General features: G+C 36.5%; 1 protein-coding gene across 1 annotated transcript in view; it reads left to right on the top strand.

The window, feature by feature from the left end:
* Positions 1-19937, top strand: part of LOC110096617 (protein TIFY 8) — a 46430-nt gene extending 26493 nt beyond the window's left edge. The window contains exons 5-6 of the mRNA XM_020822652.2: positions 18970-19195; positions 19560-19937. Coding sequence (XP_020678311.1) covers positions 18970-19195; positions 19560-19651 — 318 coding nt within the window. The 3' untranslated portion in view covers positions 19652-19937. The remainder of the gene's footprint in view (positions 1-18969; positions 19196-19559) is intronic.
* The last annotated feature ends 4989 nt before the right edge of the window (positions 19938-24926 follow it).

Genomic DNA, 24926 nt, shown 5'->3' with positions numbered 1-24926 from the left:
GTATCCGTGTCTGAAACCTATTAGATACAACACGCCTTCATAAATAGGTGTATCGGTGCAACATAAGTTTTCCTTTATAGACAGATCGTCGCGATACATTCAAATTAAGATGGTACATAAAGATGAGAAACACATATCATTCAAAACATCCATCGATATATTCTACTACACAGTCATATCCTTCGTCTGAAGAATACTGGTGCCATCTATCAGCGGGTAATGGCACACATCTTTGACGAGCTAATCCATCAAAATATTGAATATTATGTTGACAATCTCGTCGTTAAGAGCATGGATCAAAATGACCTCTTAGGTGACTTGAGGACTATATTTGAGAAAAATCTAAAAGTTTGATCTAAAGATGAACCCTTTTAAGTGTGCCTTCGGTGTTTCATCTGGAAAGTTTTTGGGGTACGTCGTTCGTTATCGAGGAATTGAAATCGACCCAATAAAATTGTTGCAATCATGGAAATGTCACCACTTAATAACCTTTGACAACTTCGCTTGTTGCAAGGGCAGTTGGCTTTCATTCGGAGATTCACATCGAATCGGTACGGTGGGTGCCATCCATTTTCAAAGCTGATGAAGAAAGATACTCGCTTCGAATAAGACAGAGAATGTCTGGAGGCTTTTGACAATACCAAGAGATACTTGTTAAGCCCGCCAATTCTCACATCGCCAATTTCAGGAAAGCCTCTTATCTTGTATACTACAATATTGTAAGAGTCTTTCGGAGCTCTAGTAGCTTATCATAATGAAGAAGGCAAAGAAAACACATTCTACTACATTAGTAGAAGGATGATCGGAGCAGAGATACGTAATTATCTAATTGAGAAGCACTGTCTAGCCATTTTTGCTGTCTAGAAACTCTGCTGAAGTTTTTGATGATTAGACCAGCATTGAAAGGTCTTTTAGCCAGATGGGCAGTAATACGTTTGTAGTTTGATGTCACATTTGTTCCATAGGAAGCAGTGAAGGGGCAAGCCTTGGTCGATTTTCTTGCTGTGCATCTCATCCTGCAGATTCACCACTCAATGATGATCTGCTTTACGAACAGATCATGCATGTCAAAGAGGAGGTGAAATCATCAGTTTGGGAGATGTACTTTTACAGAGCATCGTCGATTAAATTTGCCCAACCTCCTAATCTGGCAAAAGCTTGAGCCGGTATCAGTCTCATTTTCATAACGCCTGAATGAGACATAATGAGATATTCGTTCGGTATAACCGAACCCCGAACCAATTATGGGGTTGAATATGAGGCTTTAATAGTGGGTCTGGAAATTGCTATTTTAGTCGGGATTCAAAACCTTTATGTTTTCGGTGACTTATGATAAATCATGTGCTGGGCATCTATAAGATTAACATGCTTGAGTTGGCCTACTGTCACCAGCGGGTCCTTGAGCTTATGAAGCAAATCCAAACAATCAATTTAACTTAAGTTCCACAAGCCCAGAATAGCAAGGCTGGTTGCCTGGCCAAACTAGCCAAGGAAATGAAGAGGATGAATGACAAGGCTGTGTTGATTGGATTCCACACTCGTTGGGTCCTAGAGCCAGCCATTTTATAATTCATGCAGAAAGAGGGTTTACGGAATTCAAGCCAGCAGGATATAACTCCGGTTGGTCCTTAACCTCACTAATAAATCATCATTAAAAACTCGCTAGGTGAATATTAGGCACTCAAAAAGAGGCGTAAAGATAGCATCGCCTCAGAAATATGGTGGTATTGCTTTGACATCGAAGAATAAGATGATTGGATGGATGCAACCTTTCATCAACTAATTAAGAAAAGAGCGTTGCGATGCACGTTTGTTGAGAACACACTGTATTGAAAGTTTTTGACTAGATGTGACTGGGATGTTTAGGGATCAAAGAAGCTGATAAGGTGGTAGCTAAAGTTCATGAAAGACTTTGGGGTGCACACCAATGAGGTCCTAAGATGATTGTTAAAATCAAGAGACTGAGTTATTACTGCTAGCATTGGTGAATGATTGCATTAATCTTGCTAAGAAGTGTCACGAATGTCAAATCAATAGTGATGTTATATAGCAGACGCCAAATCCACTGCACCCTATAGTGACATCTTGGTAGATTGAATGTTGGGGCATAAGATATAATCAGACTGATTGATCCACTGTCATCAATTGGACACTTCATATTGGCATCAACAAATTTTTTTTTCTTAGGAGGTAGAAGCGGCACCATTTAAGGACGTCACATCTGATTATGTGATCAATTTTCTTCACCCACCATGTTGCCTTTAGATTTGGTGTACCGTGTTGTATAATCTCAAATAATGGCTCAACATTAAAGAATACCAAAATTTGGAAATTCATTGATTGACACAAAATTGATTGGTGCTACTCTTTCATATATAACCCAAGAGCAGATGGCCGGGCATAGGTCTTCAACAAAACTCTGGTGAAGTAACTCAAGAAGATCATTACCAAGAAAAAAATCACATCAAGATTTTGAAAGCATTGTGTTCATATCGTACAACTTATAAGTTGCCAACCAAAGCTACTCCTTATGCATTGGTGTTTGGGGTTGAAGTAGTGCTGCCACTGGAAATCGAACTGCCATCACATTGAGTAGTTGTCCAGCATGATCTCACTTAGGAGCAAAATTAGGGGTGTCAATTCTTGACACGACCCGAAACACGACCCAAACCCGACCCGAACAAATCCGGGTTAGGGTCAATCCGGACCCGAAACAGGTAGGGTTTGGGCTCAACAAATCAACCCGTTTTAAAAATTGGGTCGGGTTCGGGTCGACACAGCAACCCGAAAATGACCTAAAATTGACACGAAAACTCCTATTTGACTCGGAAACCCGATATTGACCCGTTTTGACCTGAAAATCGAAGATCGACCCGATTTTGACCCGAAAACTAACAATTTTAGGTGAACTTCGAGTTATTCGTGTCGGGTCCAGTTGATTCCGACCCGAATGGGGTCGGGTTCGGGTCTGGAAACCTTACCCGTTTTAAAAATAGGTCGCGTTCGGGTTGAACCGAACAGTGTTGGGTCAGTTCCGGGTTCGACCCGACCCGACCCGTTGACCCGAATTGACACCCCTAAGCAAAATGTTCATCTGAGAATGGAAAAGCTCGATGCACTAGATGATATCAGATTGAAAACTCAACAAAATGTAGAGATCATATTTGTTAACGACAAATGACGCACTACGACGCGACACTCACCGTTTTGAACATGGCACAAACTATACAATAACAACAACATCAAGCTTTTATCCAACTACATGGGATTGGCTACATGAATCATTTTTCTTCATTATGTCCTGTTAAAAGTCAAATTCTCGTTTAAGCCTAATAAAATAGATAAATCTAATGAAGTGGCACAAACTATACAATAACTAAAAAAATCATTGTTTAAAATTGCGCAATATGAGGCCCGCCTTGAGGCTTGTCTTAGCGCAATTCCAGTGAAAAATGCTTCGAGGCTTACGCCTCGAGCTTTTTTTATGATGCTTACGCCTCAGCTTGGTTGAGGCCCGCCTTGAGGCGCCTCGCCTTACTAGCGTGAGGCGTACGCCTCAACCGATTTATATATTTTTTTACTAAAAGTTACCTTAATCCTAAACTAAAGCCTCTAATAAATCACGCCTTCATGCACCCCCAAGCCGCAACAACTTCCTCTCAATAGCCTCGACCTTTAACCCACGACCTTGGTCGTAGCCACCACCATCATAACCACCGTTGAGAACCACTTGAAAGCCTCACACCATCACCAACTCCTCCTGTTCTAAAAATTTTGGAGTATTATTCTCATCTTTATATTGATGACAAATATTTATGAAAGAAAAAGATGATTGAAATAAATGAAGAAGAAATAGATTGAGAGGCATTGAACTATACAGGATGAGGTAGGAGAGAGATCAATTTGTTATGATAAGACTCAAATGAAGACCCCCTGATTGATTACAGTGCAGATGATTTCCGAGTTGTTACCAATTATGTAAGTTTTTTTTTTTAGGAATTGAATGTAGATGAGTAGTGAACTAAGAAAGAAGAATTTTGGAGCTAAACTTAATGTTATATGATATTTTTACGTGAATCTTATATTTCTTGTTGCTTTGTTCTTGTAATATTTGGATTTTAAATCTATTTCACGTAATTTATCAATTGTCACTTTACGTCTTGTGCAATTTTTTTGATTCATATATATGTCAATTTGTTACTTCATAATTCAATAGAAAGTTAATATGTCATCTTTAACATTTTATTTGAGTATTGTATAAAAAATCACTTTTAACCTTTATTTTTTCTTCAACCAATTTTTGAATTTTGAGGCTTACGCCTCAATACACCTTGAGGCTTATGCCTCACCTCACGAAAGAAAAACGCCTCAATACCCAATTGCGCAATTTTAAACCTTGAAAAAAAAAATAAAAAACATCAATATGAAATTTCTTTAAATTGAAAGACGAGCTATAATAATAATGAAATGAAAACATAGTTATATATAAGTTCAAGCAAACAACACCCAAATATCTCATAATTCAAAATTTTACAATCATTTTTTTAAAAAGTCAATGATTTTATATGAATTTAATATACTCTTCTTGAGAATTATCATCATCAGCAAATATGCTTCATTATCTTCATCAGCATTGTCTCCTAATTCATAGTCATCTTCAACACCCTCATCCTCATTCTCAATAATAACAATATCATGCTTAGATGAAGATTCCTTCTTTGTGCCTTTAGATTTTTCCCAAATGTTGTAGTTGGTATCATAATCAAAGTAGCATTAGTAATACTTGCCCAAGTTAAATCTTCCTCTCCGACAATAAAGTCATTTTCTTCATGAAACTCATCATCTAATTTTCCTATCATGCACTCATTTGTAGCATCTATCTCAGTCAAAGAAATAGGATCAATCACATTATGATAATTCTATCTTTGAATCAATACTATATTATATTTTAAATAAAATAAGTCCTTCAAACGACTATGATCTAATTTTCTTTTTCGTTTGCCATGAAGCTGCAATTGAAATATTATTACATTATTATACTATGAGCATACATAACAAATAATACGTACTCCATTAAAATACTTACATATTCAAAAATACTCAAATTGTGTTTGCATCTGAATGAACTACATGTTAGACTTAGGACTTTGGTAGAAAATCATTGTAAATTGGGAGCTCATTGGCCATATGACAATCACCAATCAGCTAGAAGAAATGAAATATTTATTTCAATATTATAAACTTACAAATCAGTCTTCATATTATGTAAATAATGATACATGGAGATCAGGTGGTTCTTTGTCTTATAGCTGAAGGAATACCAAATAGTTATTTACCCCTAAATTATAAATTTAATTCATTACTGATTTTTTTTTCATCTACATCTTTAGCAATCTTTCAATACATTGATAAAGACCATCAGTTATTTCCATATCCTTGATAATATCAGGGTAATTGAAGAAATATTCAGGATTTAAAAAATTTGCCACTACATGTAGAGGCTGGTTTAATTGCACTTCCCATCTTCTATCAATAATTTTAAAAATTTAATCATACTTATTACTGTTATTGAAGCTTGCAATAATTACCTCTTTTGCTCTATCCATTATTTCATATATGTAAGTCATTGAGGGCTTCTTCTGTCTATCAATCAATCTAAGAACATTTAATAAAAGACCAAATATTTTTAAGGCAAATACTATAGTGTTCCAAAATGATTGTTGTATGATTCTATGTTGAGATTGTTTTGCTTTAGCCTCTTTCGCGTAAGGATCCAAGATAAAAATTCTTCACAAGTAAACATTTTCTTCAAGTTCAGTTGTTGATGAAAACGTTGTAAAGTTAAGAAAGCTATTCTGAAATGAGGCTTGGCGGGTTTAATAAGTGCTTTTTGATTTGTTCACCTTCTCTTTAACTCAAGTAAGCAAGTCTAAAATATATAAAATTGTGCACTGTCATTATTTTTTTCAAAGCATTGCCTTAGCTTTTTAATTTTGAAAATTTCCTTAATTATTAAATCCAAACAGTGAGCAACACAAGGAGTCTAATAAATGTGAGGATATTTGTCCATCAATAATTTTCATGTAATATAATTATAATTTAAGTTAAGACCAAAAATCATTTTTCATATGAAATAACACAACTTTAGATTAGAAGTGACAAACCCGCAAGAGCATTTTTAGATTCATTATTAATAACAACTTAGATTATATTTTGTGGTTTAATAATCTTGATGTACTTGCAAAAAAATTCAAACATTTTCGCAGCGTTCTTGGAGAAATGAGTAGCATTAATTAACTCTACAAATGCGCTAGCTCTCTGCAATTAACAAAAAAATTGATTACTCGACGTCCATCCATCTGCCATTAGAGAATAACCATTTGGTACACAGTCTTCTTGATGACGTCTTAATAATTCATGTGTATTTCCAAGCTCTTTCTACAAACAAGTAACTTGTACCTCATTATAATTAGGAGGTTTCAGTCCATGTCAAAACTATCTAAGTGCCCCTCCATAATTGGGAAACTATTATATTTCACAGCATTAAATGGAATCCCAGCATCATACATCCATCTACTAAAAACTTGAATATCCCTTCTCCTCATTTACTTTTTAGCTGCATCCATTTTTTTGCTAAACTGACCTTTTCTATGCTTTACAATATCTTCAGAATTTGGTGTAAGAAAAGTATCTAACATACCTTAAGGTTATCATGCTTTGAAGATAGATATTGATGTATAACTCTAACTGGAAGTGTTGATTTATTTGTCTACAGTATTTTGGATAGTCCAACACCTAGAATTTTATCTGTCATCACATCAGAGTCATCTCATTCATCAAGGTTGATATTTAAAGTGTTATTAAACTGTTCTTTTAAATCTTTTTTTTTTTCAACAAGGATGCCTTAATTTCAGACTTCACGTGCTCGCGGCGATTAAAGCATGGTCTAGCATTCTCAAAATCCCCAATGAGGTGTTGTTTGTGGGATGTACTTCCTCCTTTTGTTATATGGACACAAAAATACATGTCACACTGTTGTCGGATTCATTTGTCAGTATTGCATATTTCCATACTTGATATTTTTTTAAAGATTGAATTGAATCTGATGTTTTATGGTGACCTAAAACCAAGCAAATTCCAATAAAAAAACTAAACGAAGCACATATCATATCACATAAAATCCAACTAAATATCATCTTAGGTGTATCAAATTTAAACAAGATCAAAAACATTAACAAGCCAATGATACAAGGAGGTGAAATTCCTAGGAGAGGCCATAAGAATCTCCTCCTTTAAATTATCAATTATAATTGTATCTGGAATGCAAGCATAGTAAATGAAAAGACCTTGAACATGTCATTATATGTAAACCTCTCTAATCACTCATGGATCACATTATACTAACAATCATATGAATGCTCCTTTTATGCACAACTATAATTTACAACATGTATGTATGCATACAAGTTTTTTTTTTTTTTTGATATTCCTCTTCAAACTAAGACATGGAACCAATTCAAGGCATACATTGATTTTTTTTTTGAAATTTGAAATGTGATAGTTTAAACTCCACATTGATTATAACTAGTAGCCACAAGTTATTAACAACAAGAATGCACCTTTTTGAATAAAGAACAACATAACTTCTCATAATCTTGAATAAATTATACATGGAATTTCAAATTACCTATCATATGATGCAAGTCATGAATAAGCATAGATTTCATATTAAAAAAATTTCTTTCCAAGCAACATAAATCAACACACATTTTGTTAACATCTCATGAAAACTATCCATAAAAAAAGTGTTATAAAAAACTAGGAATAAAACAAATGCATGAATTTGACTACATAGAGAGAAATAAAACTTCAATAAGCAATTTACTGGATGAGTCTATCATCCATCATTATTATTTTCTTGGTTGTTATAATTTCCCAAAGATGGAAGAGGGAGGGAAGAATGTAGAGAGAAAGAAGACGAAGATGAGGAGAAAGATGGGGAAAGAAAGCAAGAGAAAAGGGAAGGAAGAGTAGGACAAAGAAAGGGGAGAATGAAAAGAAAAATGAATAGAGGGTAGAAGAAGATGAAGAAAAGAAATGAGAAGAGGAAGAATAAGAAGAGAGAAGTGGTTACCTGCTTGTGAGAGGAGCTTCAGTGGGCTGGAGTCGCGCAAAATAAGATGCGACGGGAGGGCTTTGGCCCTTCCTTTGGCGTGCGAACTAGGTGGAGGAAGCAGAGGCTTCGACTAGGGCTGGGTGTGGCGACGAGTTCGGTTAGGGTAGTGGGGGTCGAATTCTTATTTGCGTGCGTGAAAAGGAGGCGAAGGAGAGGGGGCTCGGAGGCGTGGGCTAATGAACATGAAGAGACATAGATAGGGGAGGGGAAGAATCGAGAGAGCCAGGGCAAGAGAGAGACTAGGGCTTATGAATAGGAGATTGACAGAGAATCACACCGTCGCCTACGTCGACTAGTTACGAAGCAGAAGAAAAGAACGGTTCATGAAATTAGGGCTTTTAATGCTTTGGAAATAAAAAATATATTATCTTAAAAATAAAAAGGGAGTTTTACATACATACCACTTAATACTATTCTATTTACATATTTAACACCTAAAATTTTAATATTACATAAATACCACTCATAGTTCATTTTCATACAAAATATGAGTGGTAGAAATGAAATATATGAGTGGCAGGAAAGAAATATAAGTGGTATATTTGATATTAAAATAATATAGGGTGGTATGGATGTAATATTAAAGTTTTAGGTGTTAGATATGTAAATAGGATGTTATAAAGTGGTATGTATGTAAATTTCCCAAATAAAAAATAGATAAATATAAAAATATTCATAATATATTTAAAAATTATAAAAAGAATTATGCATGCTATTTTGTGTCGTGCGCCATGAGCCTTAGCCCGCATGTGGTGTAAATAGGTCGGGCCATTTTAAACATCTGCGACGTGCCATACACATGGCGCTTTAGGTGTGCCGTGTCCCATCGTGTGCTATTTTGCGTCATTGACATCTATGTTTGAGATTTTTCGAGCAAGTATGGCTAGTTCCTTTGATCGGATGGTGCGCTATCAAGCATTTCAAAAAGGGAAGTTGGTCTTGGTGCTAGAAGGTCAATCATCCTACTTCAAAAAATCGGTGGTAAATTCATATCTAATTGGGAAGGCTCTTTTGTCATCGAGAAAGTGTATCAAGGACAAGCATATCAATTTATCGATCTGCATGGTCAAAGGCCCTACCGCAATGGTTGATACATGAAGAAGTACCATGCATAAAACTGAAGAAAATCCTGTATTTAATATATTATGCTTTTCATACACACACTATATATATATATATACACAGGTGATTCTTCAAAATTCAAAACATCTCCTTTTTCAATATACCAAATCCCTAAAGGTTAGAAAAGAAGATCTTTATGGCTACACACCCCAACAAGTCGAGTTAGAGCGGTATTAATTCTTTTGCAAGCTTAAACTAAGGTTTAAATTGGTGTAAAAGGTCGGATTCAGCAAGCTCAAATATGGCCGAATTGTTGGCATCTCTTCTTTCTTAACAAGCCATAAGAAAGGCCGTAGTAGATGAATCATTTTCGTCAACCTATTAGTAAGGAATGTTGGAAGTACGAATGCTTATTTTACTCGACAAGTTCAAGTAGTCGTAGTTTAGGAAATCCTCCTAATTAACCAGAGACTCAATGTTACATGAGAAGGATGAGTCTCAATCAAAATAGCTATCGAATACTCGTAGACTTTTAGATATTGAACCACGAAAGATGACTTCAAATCTGCGAACTTCAACAAATTTAGCTTGGGGAGCCCGTTTCTCCACAACTCAAGCCTAAATCCTAAACGGATGGATAAGGTCAGACTCAAAAAGACAAGATATGGCCGAGTCACTAGTAATTCTCTTTTACTCAATAAGTCACAAGAAAGTCTGTAGTAGGAGAACCTCTATTTTAGCAGTCGGATGATAAAGAGTTGTCACATCCTACCTTACCCAATCTAATAAACTCAAGTAACCCAGATTGAAGTCTTCTTGACTGGTTGATGGTCAACAAAGAGAGGATCAAAAGAATTCTTCTTGAACAAGTCCGCTAAAGCACAAAGCAAATGAACAAAGAAATTGAGGGTGTCAATATTTGAACCGATCCGAACCCAACCCATAAATTGGTCTGGTTTGGGTTTAGGGATTTCGACCCGTTTGTAAAATCGGGTCAGGTTCGGGTTGACCTGGAAACCCGAAATCAATCCGGTTTGACCCATTTTTAATTAATTTAGGAGGGGTTTAAAGGATCTTTATGAAATAAGTAAATGATATTTCAAAAATTTATAAGCATTATTGCCAAAATTAAATTAATCTTGATTTATTTTAAATTAATGGAAGTAAATCTTACCTTAATTTGATTTAGATTTAAATAAAGTGAATTAAATAAAAAATTAATAAAATATATCCGAAGCGGGTCGGGTTCGGGTTCGAAAAATCGACCCGTTTGCAAAAATGGGTCGGGTTGAACAGTGTCTGGTCAATTTTGAGTTGGACCCGAACCCGACCCGTGACCCGATTTTGACAACCCTAAAAGAAATTATCCCGGAGTTCACACAAAGCCTAAGGCTGAATCAAAATGATTTTGTCATCAATAAGTCCATTACGCATAAAGCTCTGTACTGATGACCCCTTTGGACCAGCCTAATTTAAACTTAAAGAGTTTAGGCCACTGGAATCTACTCCTTCATCAAGCCTGACAAAGCAAGAAGCAGAGAGTAGACGGTACACAAACCTCCTAAAAGGTAAGTAAGGATAAATCAAATAATCCTTCATCAAGTTTGTCACACAAATTACAAGGCAGAAGGGACCAAACTTTAGAACTTAAGTTAAAGTTGTGAAAAGGGTGCAGCTGCTAACTTCATTGAGTGTCTAAGTCTGTGAGTACAACAAACACATAAGTCTAAGTCTGTGAGTACAACAAACACATAAGTTACAAGAGTAGAAATAAAAGTAGATCTTGTGAAAATCTAAAAGTGAACAATGCTTTACTTTATTAATTTTAAATATGTATACAAGTTTGAATCTAAATCCTTTTTACAAGCTTGCACTAGCAAAAAAAAGTACATTGTCCTTTGCAAAGGGTTAAAATCTATCTCCTAAATCTATGAATGAAGAGGCAATTGGTAGCTTCGCTATACTCCTTCCAGTCCGGGCATACTGCACTTCTGGGGCCTATACAAAGCAACAAAAGTATCAACAAAAAAGAAAGGAGAAATATTATGCAAGTGTACATACAACAACAACAACATCAAGCCTTTATCCCACTACGTGGGGTCGGCTACATGAATCCTTTTTCTCCATTGTGTCCTATTAAAAGTCAAATTCTCGTTTAAATCTAATAAAGAAAGGTCATTCCTAATATTTTCTAACCAAGTCTTTTTAGGTCTACCCCTACCTTTCTTAACACACATCAAGCCTTTACAAAACAAAGAAAAAAACAGACAAAAAAAAATTGGCTTTCATTTTTTTTTATGCTTACAATTCCATTTGCTCACTCTGCCTGCTTGCCTCTCGCTCCCTCGGCCAAGCTTCCAAGCAACTAGCTCTACCCATGTGGCCAGCCTCCTACCAGGGTTTGCTCCGCACGTGCCCCACCTAGTGCAGCTCGTGCCCCTGCACAAGTCACAAGCCCGCCCAACTGCTCCCGCACTCCTGTGTCCTTCGACTTGCAAGTCTGCTCCCATGCCCACGTGCAATCATGTGCCCGTCCCGCATCCTAACTCGTCCTATCCGCTCTTGCTCATTACCGTAGGCACACGATCTACCTCCGACCCATTCACGTATCACCAGGTCCGATCCGTCTCATTTAAGTAATTGGCGATTTTCTTCTAATTAACCAAATTTCACAATTGATAGATTTTGTGCACTTGAAGAATTTGAAGACCTACACCATCGTATCTTTGATCGGGCTAGGAATAAATCAATTTAAAGCCCTCACGCCATCATATGTTTGTTCTGGCTTGAATGAATAGCAGCTAGTGTCGTCCCATCACCTCCCTATGCAGGGAGGGAACGTTGGGAGGCTATTGAATTTTCGAGAAAACACTTAGAAAAAAAAAAGACAAAAAAGATGAAAAAAATATTTGAATTTAAAATATTTTCTAAGTATGACACATTAACTTAATACCTCTATAATTCGTATAATCTTGTGCATCACCTTTATTCTTAAAAATAGGAATTAACACACTTTTTTCCACTTATCTGGCATCTTCTTAGTCTTCAAAAGCTACGAAAAGGTGTACCTGAGTCGAGGTATCTTGTAGTATCTGGCTGATTGGTATCTTGCTACTTCTGGAAACTGCACAGAGCAACGAAAATATTGGTAAAGTAACAACAAAAAATAAAACTACTCAAGCTAAAAAAAAGAGTACATACATGAGTGAAGGCTTCCTATAGTGGCTACTTGGCTAGCATCCTAGTCCCGAGATCTGCACAAGATAACAAAATATCGAAAAAAAAAGAAGCATTGCAAATGAAAAGCAAAAGTTGAAATTAAAGAAAAAAGAGGGTGTACCTGAGCTGAAGGCAACTGTATCAGAACTGGTGGATCAAAGTTCAGCTAACTGGTGAGTTTACAAATCTCGGGCAAATTCTGAAGGATACAATTACATAATAGAAATATTACATCTATATATGATTGCAATAACGATAAATATTGAGCATATATGAAAATGCTGGAAACTAATGTAATAATAATGTAATAGAGAACAAGAGGTGGTGATGCTATCTACCAGCATCAGTCTATGAAGTAATACTCTAAAGATCTAAGTATGGCGTACTGTGTCACTTTCCTATGTCCCTATTTTACTAAAGCCAACATGTCAATTTGTTTATAGATACATCTAAAAATTTATAAGGAAAGATACTAACTTGACACGAAGACAAGATTCTTGATGATTTTTGAAAAGGAGGTTCTTGGTGGAACATCCAGGATAAATATTTGAAAATTTATTGGGCCAATCAACATGCAACAATATTGGTTGCTTTAGTCACGCACCACATTTATTGTGGGGCATTTGTTAACCTCTACATAAGAGCCGAGGCTTGTAAATCGCATTGAAATTCCACAAAATACATGCAATTCGGCATCATTTACATTGTCTTCCTGAATTTCTGCTCAAATTGCAGAATGCTCTCGGCCTCGTTAAAAAGACATTGAACAAGGCTTTCATTTGTTTCTCCTTCCATTTGCCGAGCCATTCCTCATCAAACAGCCGCAACCTCTATTTCTTCGACCAGCAACCTCAATCCCATCTGCAAGATCGTGCTACCCATCTCATTCGAACCCTATGACAGAACCCTGATCAGATAAGATCTCACCAATTTTTGCACCACTGGCTCTCACACGAATCCTCCCTGTCTCTAGCCTCTTGTCTTTCATAAGCTGGAAGGTACCAATTCACTCCCATGTCCACCTTGCTCCGAACTACCTAAACCTGCCTCCTCCCTCGACCCGTCAAATCAGCCGCTCGATCAACGCAATTCCGATTTGACTACATGTCTAAACCCAGTCACCCCTGCCGAATTGTTTGACTGACTCATTTTTGCCTGTAACTGATCTGCCTAAACTCGATCAAACCGACCCCCTTCTATGCCGACCCTTCACTGTGTGGTAGCCTAGCTTGCCAATCTCTTCTTCCTTACTGTGTCTACTCCACTTCATCTCACAGTTCCCTCACCAAAAAGCTTTTGTCGCACTTAATCTCACACATCCCCCCTTCACAACCAAACCAACCTAATATCCATCCCAAGCCCAAAATAGCCCCCTTAAACAAATCCCATAGCCCAAATCTCCTCCAATAATCTTTTATGTTCATTATTCTTATTAGTAATTAATGTTATAAGTTATTATTATTATTATTATTTAAAAAGAAGAAGATAGAAGAAGAAAAAAAAAAGAGAAAGACAATTAAAAAAAGGAGAAAACCTTTGTGTTTTGTGATCGTTGCCACCATCGTCATTGCCGCTATTGACTCGATCGCAAATGTATAAATGATTTTTAAACACAAAAACCACAAATCCCCCTTTCGACGCTCGCGACACACCAAAAAATCACGTATGTACTCTTTTCTCTAGCTTGGTGGTAGGAAACCCTGTGCGGCACTTGCGGCGAGGTGGGTAAGCCTTGTGCACGCTTTTCTTAACGTGACATGGTAAACTTTAAGTGCCCGTGTACGTGCCTAAATGCCCGCAGGAAAAAAAACTACATTTTCGAATAGTTACCCCTGAAGACCCATGCATGTTTTTCTCTGGCATGGTGGGATCAAAGACCACGACTGTTGTGTCGTCTGACACCAACCATGCACGTCTTCCTCTAATGTGGTGGGCAGGTTAAGACTCAATAAATTTCTCCTAAATAGGGGAGACGTCGGAAGACTGTTAAACTTCAGACTTAAAATGCACAAAATTTAAAAAATTAATTCTAATTAATGGCCCTAATCATCAAAATGAAATTTATCATATCTACAAACAAATATAAGAAATTTGTCCAGAAAATATCATGCTTACTACCAATTTCGAACCTTTCGGTTGACTTGTGAAAGATGTTTATGCTACCTACACATATGAGAAGGAGCTTCTAACGAATATGACTTATCTACTAGCATGAATGAGGGAATTTGCAATATAGTGATATACTCGTAATGTAAGGGAGTTTATAATGAATGTAAACGAGTTACAAACAAGTGTCTGTAGATAATACATTATGAATGTATGAATTCATTGGAAAGCTCCTGATGAATGCATTAACTAACTAGAGGAATAGTATGTGTAAGGAATGTATATTGCAATAGCTCATTTACAAACAAACAATGTTGGAGGATTTTCATTGAATGCTATTCACCCGCCTGCGATATTCTTGCCCACAAGTTAACAAAATTCAACATTGCACGATGACTCTCCTACAAGAAATAATAAGCAACTCGCGGTGTAACACGACGACCATCCTACAGAAATGCATAACCAACAATGACAATAGGTGAACTGTGAATATAGTAGCCTTTATATGTTTAATAACAACTAGCTTGTTCAATGTCAGCCAGCTTGCTAATGTATACAGGAGTTGCGACGAACACTTAAAAACATGCAAGCGAACAGAACAATTCGCTAATTAACTTGCATAAGAAAATCAATGTGAATGCAACCTATCCGGCGGCCCAAATCAACATATGAATGAATACACTAATTTGCTTGCAAACAACAAAGCCTCTTGCAAATCTGCCCGGTGCGATTACGATGATTCCGAAGACACCCTCGCGGTCAATGCTAATCAAGCATCTAGCTAATGCACGAGTCTCCTACAAGCAAAGACGGATAATATGCAGCAAATGCAAACTCTTATGAACTCTTATAGGAAGCTCATCATGAAGCAGAAAATGATCCATAGTGGCACTTGCCAGCAATAATAGTCCGCCTATTTGCAATAGTTAGTGAATCATGAATACCTGTTGCTTTCCCGTAGATTATGTTAACAAGGCTTGCAGCGCATGACAGCTTGCCAGCGAGAAGCGGTTAGCAACCCGTAACACAATGCTACGACCCACTGACGTGCAAAACATATGATGAATGCAATCTGCTTGCATGCAATAGTAGGTGGTTGTTGGATATCCGCTGAGAACTTACAGATATATTCAACAAAGCTTACATTGCATAATGACTTGTATATAAGAAGCCACAAATAACCTGTAGTACAGCGCTACGACCCACCTACATGCAACGTTGAGAGATTCGCGCTGGACATAATGCAATAGCTGTTAGCCCTTGAATACACAGCGTTGAATCACAAGCAGCGTTAAATAAAGCTTGCAATGTATAATAGCTTGCTCACAAGAAGCAACAAATGACTCGCAGTTAAACGCTACGATTTACTTTCAAGCAAGAAGCAAAGAATTTTTAGTAAAAAAATTCTGAGCACAGATGGAAGGCTCTTGATGCATTATATAGTGTATTTGCTGGCAAAAATACACTCCTACGGGCTGAATATTGAAGAAAAAAATAGCTTGCATAAGATGAAACGAGACCCAACGCGCTGCTAAATAAAGTCACCTAATCCGCAACATTCATACAAGCAGACAGAAGGTGTTGACAAGCTCATAAATAGAAATTATGCATTTCCAAATGATCATCACCTGCATAACTAGTTATATTCAAATTTTGCAAAAACACCCTCATGCATTGAAGGGTGCATTGTCATGTTTAGAACACACATATACATTTTGAAAAGCTCTAAAAGACATGCAAAACATACAAATTTCAATACACGAGGTACACTATGCAAGCACATCATTCAAGATGCAATGCTACGCTGTGGAGACACATTGAATTAATATACAAAATGCATCGTGCATATACATATTGCAATATAGGAAATGTGTTACGTAAGCAATCTACCGAACATGTAAAATATGCTGCATAGCAGCATCGTGCTATTCTAACATGTAAATACATCAGTTACTACATATGAACACTGAATCATCATGTTAATGCATTGTGCAAGCAATGCTAACATGAAAACACATTAGACACTATATGTAAACATTGAACTATCATGCTAATGCATTGTGTAGGCAAGAAAGTAATGTATGAACATATTATACATACATATCATACGGTATTGTATTAAGCCACCATGTAACATGCAAAATATCACAAACTGCAACTAAATAATTCACAAATGCAAGATATATCATACATGCAAATATGTTGTGTACACTCGTTGCACTACATGCATACAACTACTATACAATTGCATCACATAAAATGCATGTAAACGTACACCTGCATGGCCCAAGATGAGTGTGATGTATGCGAGAAATTATTCTGTGCGGAAACCGGAAGCAGAATGTCGTCCGGAGACCAACCAGATGCACCACATCAGTGGTACCGAGCAAGGGGTGACATGGCACTTTCTGGTTGGTCTCTAGACGGCGTTCGATGTTCGCACAAAATAATTAATTGATGTACGCACACACATAATGTTTAAGGATGCTGTGTAAGTTAAGGAATGAATTTAAGTTCCAACCTGATCCTTCTATTTGAGTAGATATGAGTCGACACGGCTCGACCGTCAAACAAATGTACGGTCGTGACACCGACTGAGATATTTATTTATACGTTCATATTAGGCCATTAAGGTTTATAACAAAAAAATTTACTAATAAAGGCATAAAGCCGATGACGAACTCGATCCTCTGTCAGCAAGTAGACATAGTTGATAAGGTCCTACCAACAAAGTGAAATTTCCCATAAGTACCCCGATGACGACCTTGTTGACAGAAAATTTTAGTTGGAGGGGACCCCAAACATTTAAAAATGCCTCCCAAATCTTCACGAAAAATTCAAAATTCAAAAATCACCAAAACCTAAAATATTTAAAATTAAAATTAAAACAACTAAACACTCGGCAAGAAAATATCCATCCACCTCCGCAATAGTTTATCGAGGTAGATAAATATGAAAATAACTTGAGTTTACAAAGGGGAATTGTTTGGTTAAGAATATTACTAGATTCTTTCTCAAATCATCTTTTGCTAGTAAGGACGTGGCGTGTGACCTCTAACCGGTAGTTTTGCTACTAAATGGCACCACAGGTAAACGGTTATGACGAGGACTCTATGACTGGATGGTTCTATTGCCAAATGACACCACTAAATTGTGTTCATGGTTAGTGCCCGTGTGCTTTCCAACGACACTAAATCCTTAAGTAATGAATCAATCGGATATGACCGACAGGGCACAAAGCCTTTTGTTAATTAAGGTTGATTCAAATTTGTCCCCCCTAAATAAATATTCATCCCAGGTCTACATGGTACCTTTGGACAAAGCAACTCATGACTGCTAACAAGAATTCTTCTATCAAGTTAGGTCAACTACCTCCAATGACTAAGTAGACCATTGACCATATTGAACTGGGATGACAAAACTATGAGATCTCAATCAGGTCTATCATCACTCCCCCCCACCATCCGCTTTAAGTGTAAGGTGGTAAATTTCTAATTTTAAATATTAAATTTTCAAATACTAAATTATGTTGCTACTATAAACCGTTTACTACGTATTTGTTTGACGAGTAGCCTTAATCGAAAGTTTTCTCTCGTTATTAGGAGGGGTAATTAATTATAGGGGCTTGTGCCTATATGAAACTTGAACTCAGATCATAAAGTCCTCACAAAATGAGGGCGAATTTTCGGAGCCCACAAAGTTTTAAGTTCAATCAGCAAGTTGATGGAGATTTGAATACTTTATTCAAGTTGTGTATATGTTTTTAGGGCTGTGAGATCATGCATTGGTAATATTCTTGCTTCACTGTATCATTTCTCACTTATTGTCAAAAAAGAACTTCAGAAGTAATATTCCTGCTTACCAGAGCCCTACATGGGGTCTTGGTTGGGTACCCATTGGGTACCCATGCTCTGCACTGGCGGGCTTTGCCCACCCACACCCACCTATGGTGATTTTCCGGATGTCATACCCACCCACACCCACCCACTTTCCAAGCTTATTGAATGCAGTCTGCCATAGAATAATGGCCTTGAGGTTTTTTGTCATTTTCTTTGACTGCAAACTTTCAAGCCACATTTCAAAATTTATCATGATCGTGACGCGGTTAAGTGTTGCGCACTGTGTAGTAAGGATTATTATAATATACTGCATGTATATGATGATTAGTAATGTAAATTGGTTCTCCTCTGATGTTGAGTACCCACCCATACCCATCCACAAGGCTATGGGCGTACCCATACCCACCCATGCCCATTGGGTATGTGTGGGTACGTGGGTGGGTGTGGGTATGGGTACCCAATGCAGGGCTCTGCTGCTTACTACACTAGTGAATGTTCTTTGTTTTTTGAACTATATATTTCTTATCATTTATAATCAATCAATTAATCATTTGCACTGCTCAACAGGCTGAAGTGATAATGGCATTGGCTGGATCAACTGGAGGTTCATGGTCTACTACCTACTCTCAGAGGCCTGCTATGTCCCCTTCAGCCGGTGAAGTTAAAGTACATAGTGAAGAGATTGGAAGGCAGATCAGCAGTTTTCCTTTATCCATTCAAGTGAATCCTGAGCATGCGCTAAGCCAAGTTGATAGAACCACTCTTACAAGGGACATCCCAAGTCTCACAGCAGGTAACATTTTTCTCTATAACGGGAATCCAAAATCCATTTGAATTAATTACAAGAGAAAATATTCTAGAGAAATTTATTGAAAATTGAAGAACTATTCCCACGGCACAAGATGGAGTGCTAGTTTAAAATATATAGAGGCTTTGTAAAAGAATGCATAAGTAATATATTTGGTCAAAAGGACAATAAGTCTCATTTCCATATAACTGTCTTTCTTGGCAAATCATATTTTTCGTTATTTGAAGTGGTTATTTTGGTCCGCGTAACAGAGATTTTATTTCTGAATTTTCGAATTCATGAATTGCTCCATACACTTTTGGTCTCAGTTCCTATTTCTGTTTTTGGATCATCCTTTTTGGCTATCTAGGGGGTCAACAGAGTGGCGGAGTTTTCAGAGATGGAAGATTAGCGATTCAAGAACCCTCACCCAGTTCTGAAGGAAAGAGAGAAGAGAATTGAAGTTTTTTTTTTTTCCGGGTTAGTGTAGAATTTAAGGACATTTTCATCTTTTTTTTCTCTAAATTTTATAGGTTTCAGGTCAATGGAAGTTGTAAACATGCATTAGCCTGCAAGTTAAGCCCATCAATGGTTTTGTATGTGCTGCCCATTTTTTCGCCCAAAACGTTTACCCTTTTTTTATGGATATTTGTTAGTACATACCGTAATCTCTTCTTTCTGCGTAAGTACCAGAATTTATAAATCTAGTGCTTCTTGTGTGGAAAATGGCAGGATCTTGTTTGTTTTATTCTTAAATATTTGTTGCAAAATTTATTACCAATTTTTGTTGCACCACATGGGAGTTCAACACTAATTGGGATTTCCAATTCCATTTGTTCTAGTTAGTAAATTGGAAGAAATATTTCCCTTCCATCATTTTCAACAGTTAAGAAGTTCAGAATTGTGCCTGTATACTCATAAATACTTTCACAAATAGTTACTGGGTCATATAACAAGGATACTCTCTCTCAAAAGATGTTCCTTTAGATTACTCGTCTAGGACCATAAATATATATTGCCTAAGATTAGTGGGCTCTACTATCTTGAGCCTACTAAGGAGCACATTTTGCATTGGGGCAAATTGGAGATCCCTCGTGGTTACCTCTCACACTAGTACATAAAACGTGAAAAATGACGGGAACTAGCTTGTTTTATTCTTTAATATTTGTTGCAAAATTGAGTACCAAATTTTTTTTGCACTTTGGAATTCAACACTTATTTGGGATTTTTACCTCCATTTGTTCTAGTTTGTAAATTGGAAGAAATATTCCCCTTCCATCATGTTCAACTGTAAAGAAATGTGTTTGTATACTCATAAATGCCTTCACAAATAGTTATTGGGTCATAACAAGGATAGTCTTTCTCAAGACATTTTCCTTTGGAGTGCTCTTCTGGGATCATAAAAAATATTTTGCCTAAGATTAGTGGGCTCTACTCACTCGAGCATACTAAGAAGCTCATCTTGCATGAGGCAAATTGAATGTCCCTCGTCGTTACCTCTCACCCTTGTAAATAAAGTGTTAAAACTTGCAGGAACTTGCTTGTTTTATTCTTAATTATTTGTTGCAAAATTTAATACCAAAATTATTTTGCATTACTTTGTAGTTCAACGCTAACTTGGGGTTTCCACCTCCATTTGTTCTAGTTAGTAAATTGGAGGAAACATTCCCCTTCCATCATGTTCAACAATTAAGAAATGTGCATGTATACTCATATACTCATAAATTCCTTCAAAAGTTCTTATTGAGTCATAACAATGATACTCTCTCTTAGGAGGCATTCATTTGGAGCACTCTTCTGAAACAATAAAAGATATTTCACTTGGGATTAGTGGGCTCTACTCATTTGAGCCAACTGAGGAGCTCATCTAACAATGGACAAATTGGAGATCCCTCGTCGTTACCTCTCCATTGGCTCCACCCCCCAAGCTTAGTTATAGGAAGACGCCTTTTAAAACAATGCCTCGTGCTATTTAGCTAATACTATTATGCTTAAATCTCTGTTCCTGTAAGATTTCACTTACTTTTTTTCCTCTAGACAATCCGATATTTTCTAGACAAGACAAGTCATGTCCGACCATTCAATAGGACTCACTTGTAGACTCAATTGGAGCCTACTAATTGCCATTGAGCGTGTCCATAGAGAGCTCGCTAGTTGATTTCATCTTTCTCCAGCCTATCATGAGGCAACACATGTTTAGATTAACATGTAGCATTGTATGGGTGGTTTGTATAGTTTATATTCTTATATTATATATATATATATATATATATATAACTATTTCCGTAACCCCTAAAGCCCTATAAATAAAATATGTTGAGGAATAGTTGTGGGACTTGAATTTCTCTAATAGTGGATAGTCTATAATAGTTTGAGATTTATAGTTCTTTTATTGCTCCCTTAACTCTCTCTACACTTTCCATTTTTACATACAAGTTCTAAATCATTGCGTTGACTTGCTTGTAAAGTCGGGTATCATCCACGAAAAAATTTGGATTTAACATCTTCTTAGGCGTGGTGAGCGTGCATCGAAACCAATAATGAGATTGCATGCATAAGATGATGTGCAACTTCCATAATAGCCCTAAGTAAATATGGAGAACCTTGAATACACCATCTGTTACAACTTGCAGGAGATGGAAGAGCATATCACGAAGAAAATCGAAGATGCCTTGAGTTGCCTCTAGGGCTGAGTGTAAGTTGATAGCATTTCTGATGGATCTTCTGACTCAATATTTTGTTGATGGGGCCCAGACTGAGCATTCACTTCCATGCCAATGCTTGACTACACTTACACATGGATGAGTGACACATACTACATCTCATTGGCCTAGCGGACTAGAGGAGATAAGCTTGAGCTTAGTGTTTTTAGGGTAATTGCTGAGGCGAGGCTGCCTATGAAGTTCAAGGTACCTTGGAGTCTTACAAAGGCAAGATCAACCCTCAGTTATCATGTGACAACTTTAGAGTCAATGACTTTTTTATTAGGTCTGGATGACTCCCTAAGAGTCGGGTTCTCTTCAACACACTTAAGGAGTTGACACTCGGGTGTTTCACTAGCCTGCTTCTAGGAGTGATAATGTCTTTTGATGAATTTAAGCGAATATTTGTAACTTAATTTGCAAATGCCCAAAAGCCCTAAAAAAGCTTGCAAGCTCTATTGACGATGAAGTAGGAGCTAAGGGACTCACTAAGGAACTGAATAGTGAGGTTCCAAAGGGAGATGCTGAAAATGAAGGATTTGCAGCCTATCGCCTAGGCTGTGATGACCTAGGAACCGAGATATGTTCACTTTAGTTATACACAGGGTGTCCAATAGACGAAAACACTCGCCGAGCTATTGGAGATGGCCAACAATCATGTTAATACTGAAGAATTTGACAAGGTGGTTGAATTCTCCTCAACCACTTGTCCCATAAAATTGCCACAAAATGAGAGAAGTGATGAGGGAGAGATGGGGATGATTTTGTCCCATGTATAGGAGTGATCGGGACTTAATCCTTAACATTATCGTTATCACATAGAGAATTATAAGGGGTGTGTGACTCTAAGTCCCTCGAGGATGTTAAGGTCGCCAGCATCGAGGGTGGAAGAGCTCCCTCGTGCCACTCACTCTTATCATGAAGAAATCCCCCAACAACCTACCCTACGTACATTCCCCTGAGAGTGTCCATGGTTAAGTTAGTTGAAGCCATTCATAACAAGGTGTTATTCAAGCAACTTCCTCCTATAAAGGCAACCATGCAAGCTTATGATACCTCAAGATATTGCGTCTTCCATAAAGATCATGTCCACGACATAGAGGAGAGTTGCCACTCACAATCTTGTTGAAAGATCTCATCAAAGTAGCGGAGTTGAAGGAGTTCAAGCTCGTCAAACTAAGATGGCGACTTGACAAGGCATTCATGAAAAATGGTATGAATGAAACAATACATGCTCAGTATGCATTACTGGAGTAGTACCCGCCAAATTATGTGATGGGCGAGCATATGCACCAGCAAGTGTGAAGAAGATGCATGTTGAGGTGAACTTGACCTCCATTTCATAAACTTCAATAATGGACATCGCACCTACCAATTTCGGTGAAGCTGCTGACAATCCCGTTGTTTAATGGCATAGTAGTCATCACTGCCCTAGTCACCAACTATTAGATTAGAAGTATTATAAGAGACATGTGAAGTCCTTTGAACTTTACTTTCAAATTTATATTTGAAACAAAATAAAATTGCTTACTTCCTAGCTTACCCCCATTATAGGACCTCTCTATGACTTCCTAGGAGAGGGAAGGGAGATGGAAGTACTCACCCTACCTATCACTTAGCAAGAGGGAGAACATCAGTAAAAAAAAAGGCACTCTTTATCATCGTCGATGCCCTGATGACCTATAATGCCATCTTCAACTCAATTAATACAAAATTGATATATGATTATTATATTATGATATGATAATTTTAATTATGTATAAAAGATTGACATGACATACATAAACAATGACAGAACATGCTGATTGATATGAATTAATTAGTTACAACATGACTATCTATATTTGTGAACAAATTTTATGTTCTTTACCACATAATTTATTTTAAATATTTCTTTTGTTCAAATATGCATATATTAACATTATACAATCCTGAAAGATATACTAATATTTCATTATCAATTTAAAAAGAGAAACATCAAATTATTTTTATAATCAGACACATCATAAGGAATATTTAATTCATCTTGAAGGATAAAAAGAATATTCACTTATCATTTTAATTAAGAAAGTAAGGCACTGTATTTATTTTCATAATCAAACATAACAAAAGGAATATTCAATTCATTCTAAAGGATAAAAAAAGATTCACTTATGATTTTGATCATGAAACTAAAACAATATTTAAAGCTAAGTCTGCGTCCATATATTCTTCCCCTACCTTAGTAAGAAATTATGATAGGGCTTATTTTAATACTAGGTTCTAGACTTTCTATAAGGGTAAGCTCCTATAGTTAATAATATATGTGAACATAATACTCTTGAATAAAGTGAAGTCTAAAATTTTTCAAATTCATATAAATTTAAAATAAATACTTAGGCTATCAAGATTTCACTATATAGTCTTTAGATTGTAAGTCTTTAATTTGGATTTGAGAATTTAGATTTAGATATCAAATTTTAAAATTTTTGGTAGGATAGAACATAACGAATGTGCATAAAGTGAGAGATGTATACTATTTTTTTTTTTTTTTTACGCTTAGAGTGAGATGCTAGCTAACAATCCTAATCGCAATTGATGTCTCCTGAATATTTGAAACAAAATAATTTATGTGAACATAATACTCTTGAATAAAGTGAATAAAGTGAGAGATGTATACTATTTTTTTTTTTACGCTTAGAGTGAGATGCTAGCTAACAATCCTAATCGCAATTGATGTCTCCTGAATACAGGATTAAGTGATTCAATCCTAGGAACCAAAATAATTATAATTTAGAAGACTTTAATCAAGACTTTACAATATGTACATGATCTTGCAATAAAATAATGTATGAACAACAATGCATAAATAAAGAATTTTTATTCCTTTGTAATTTCTTAAAGTACAATTTAGGGTCTGCTTTAAGCCAGACTATACCAACAACAAGCCTGGATTTTTATTCATATACATTATATTGTTTATCCTATTTTTGAATGAGGTCAATTCCACTTAATCAAACACCAATCCTTAGACCTAAATCATTAAAATACATTTC

This window comes from Dendrobium catenatum, unplaced genomic scaffold (genome assembly GCF_001605985.2).
Source record: "Dendrobium catenatum unplaced genomic scaffold, ASM160598v2 fragScaff_scaffold_847, whole genome shotgun sequence".
Lineage (NCBI taxonomy): Eukaryota > Viridiplantae > Streptophyta > Magnoliopsida > Asparagales > Orchidaceae > Dendrobium > Dendrobium catenatum.
This window is presented reverse-complemented; position numbering and strand designations above follow the sequence as displayed.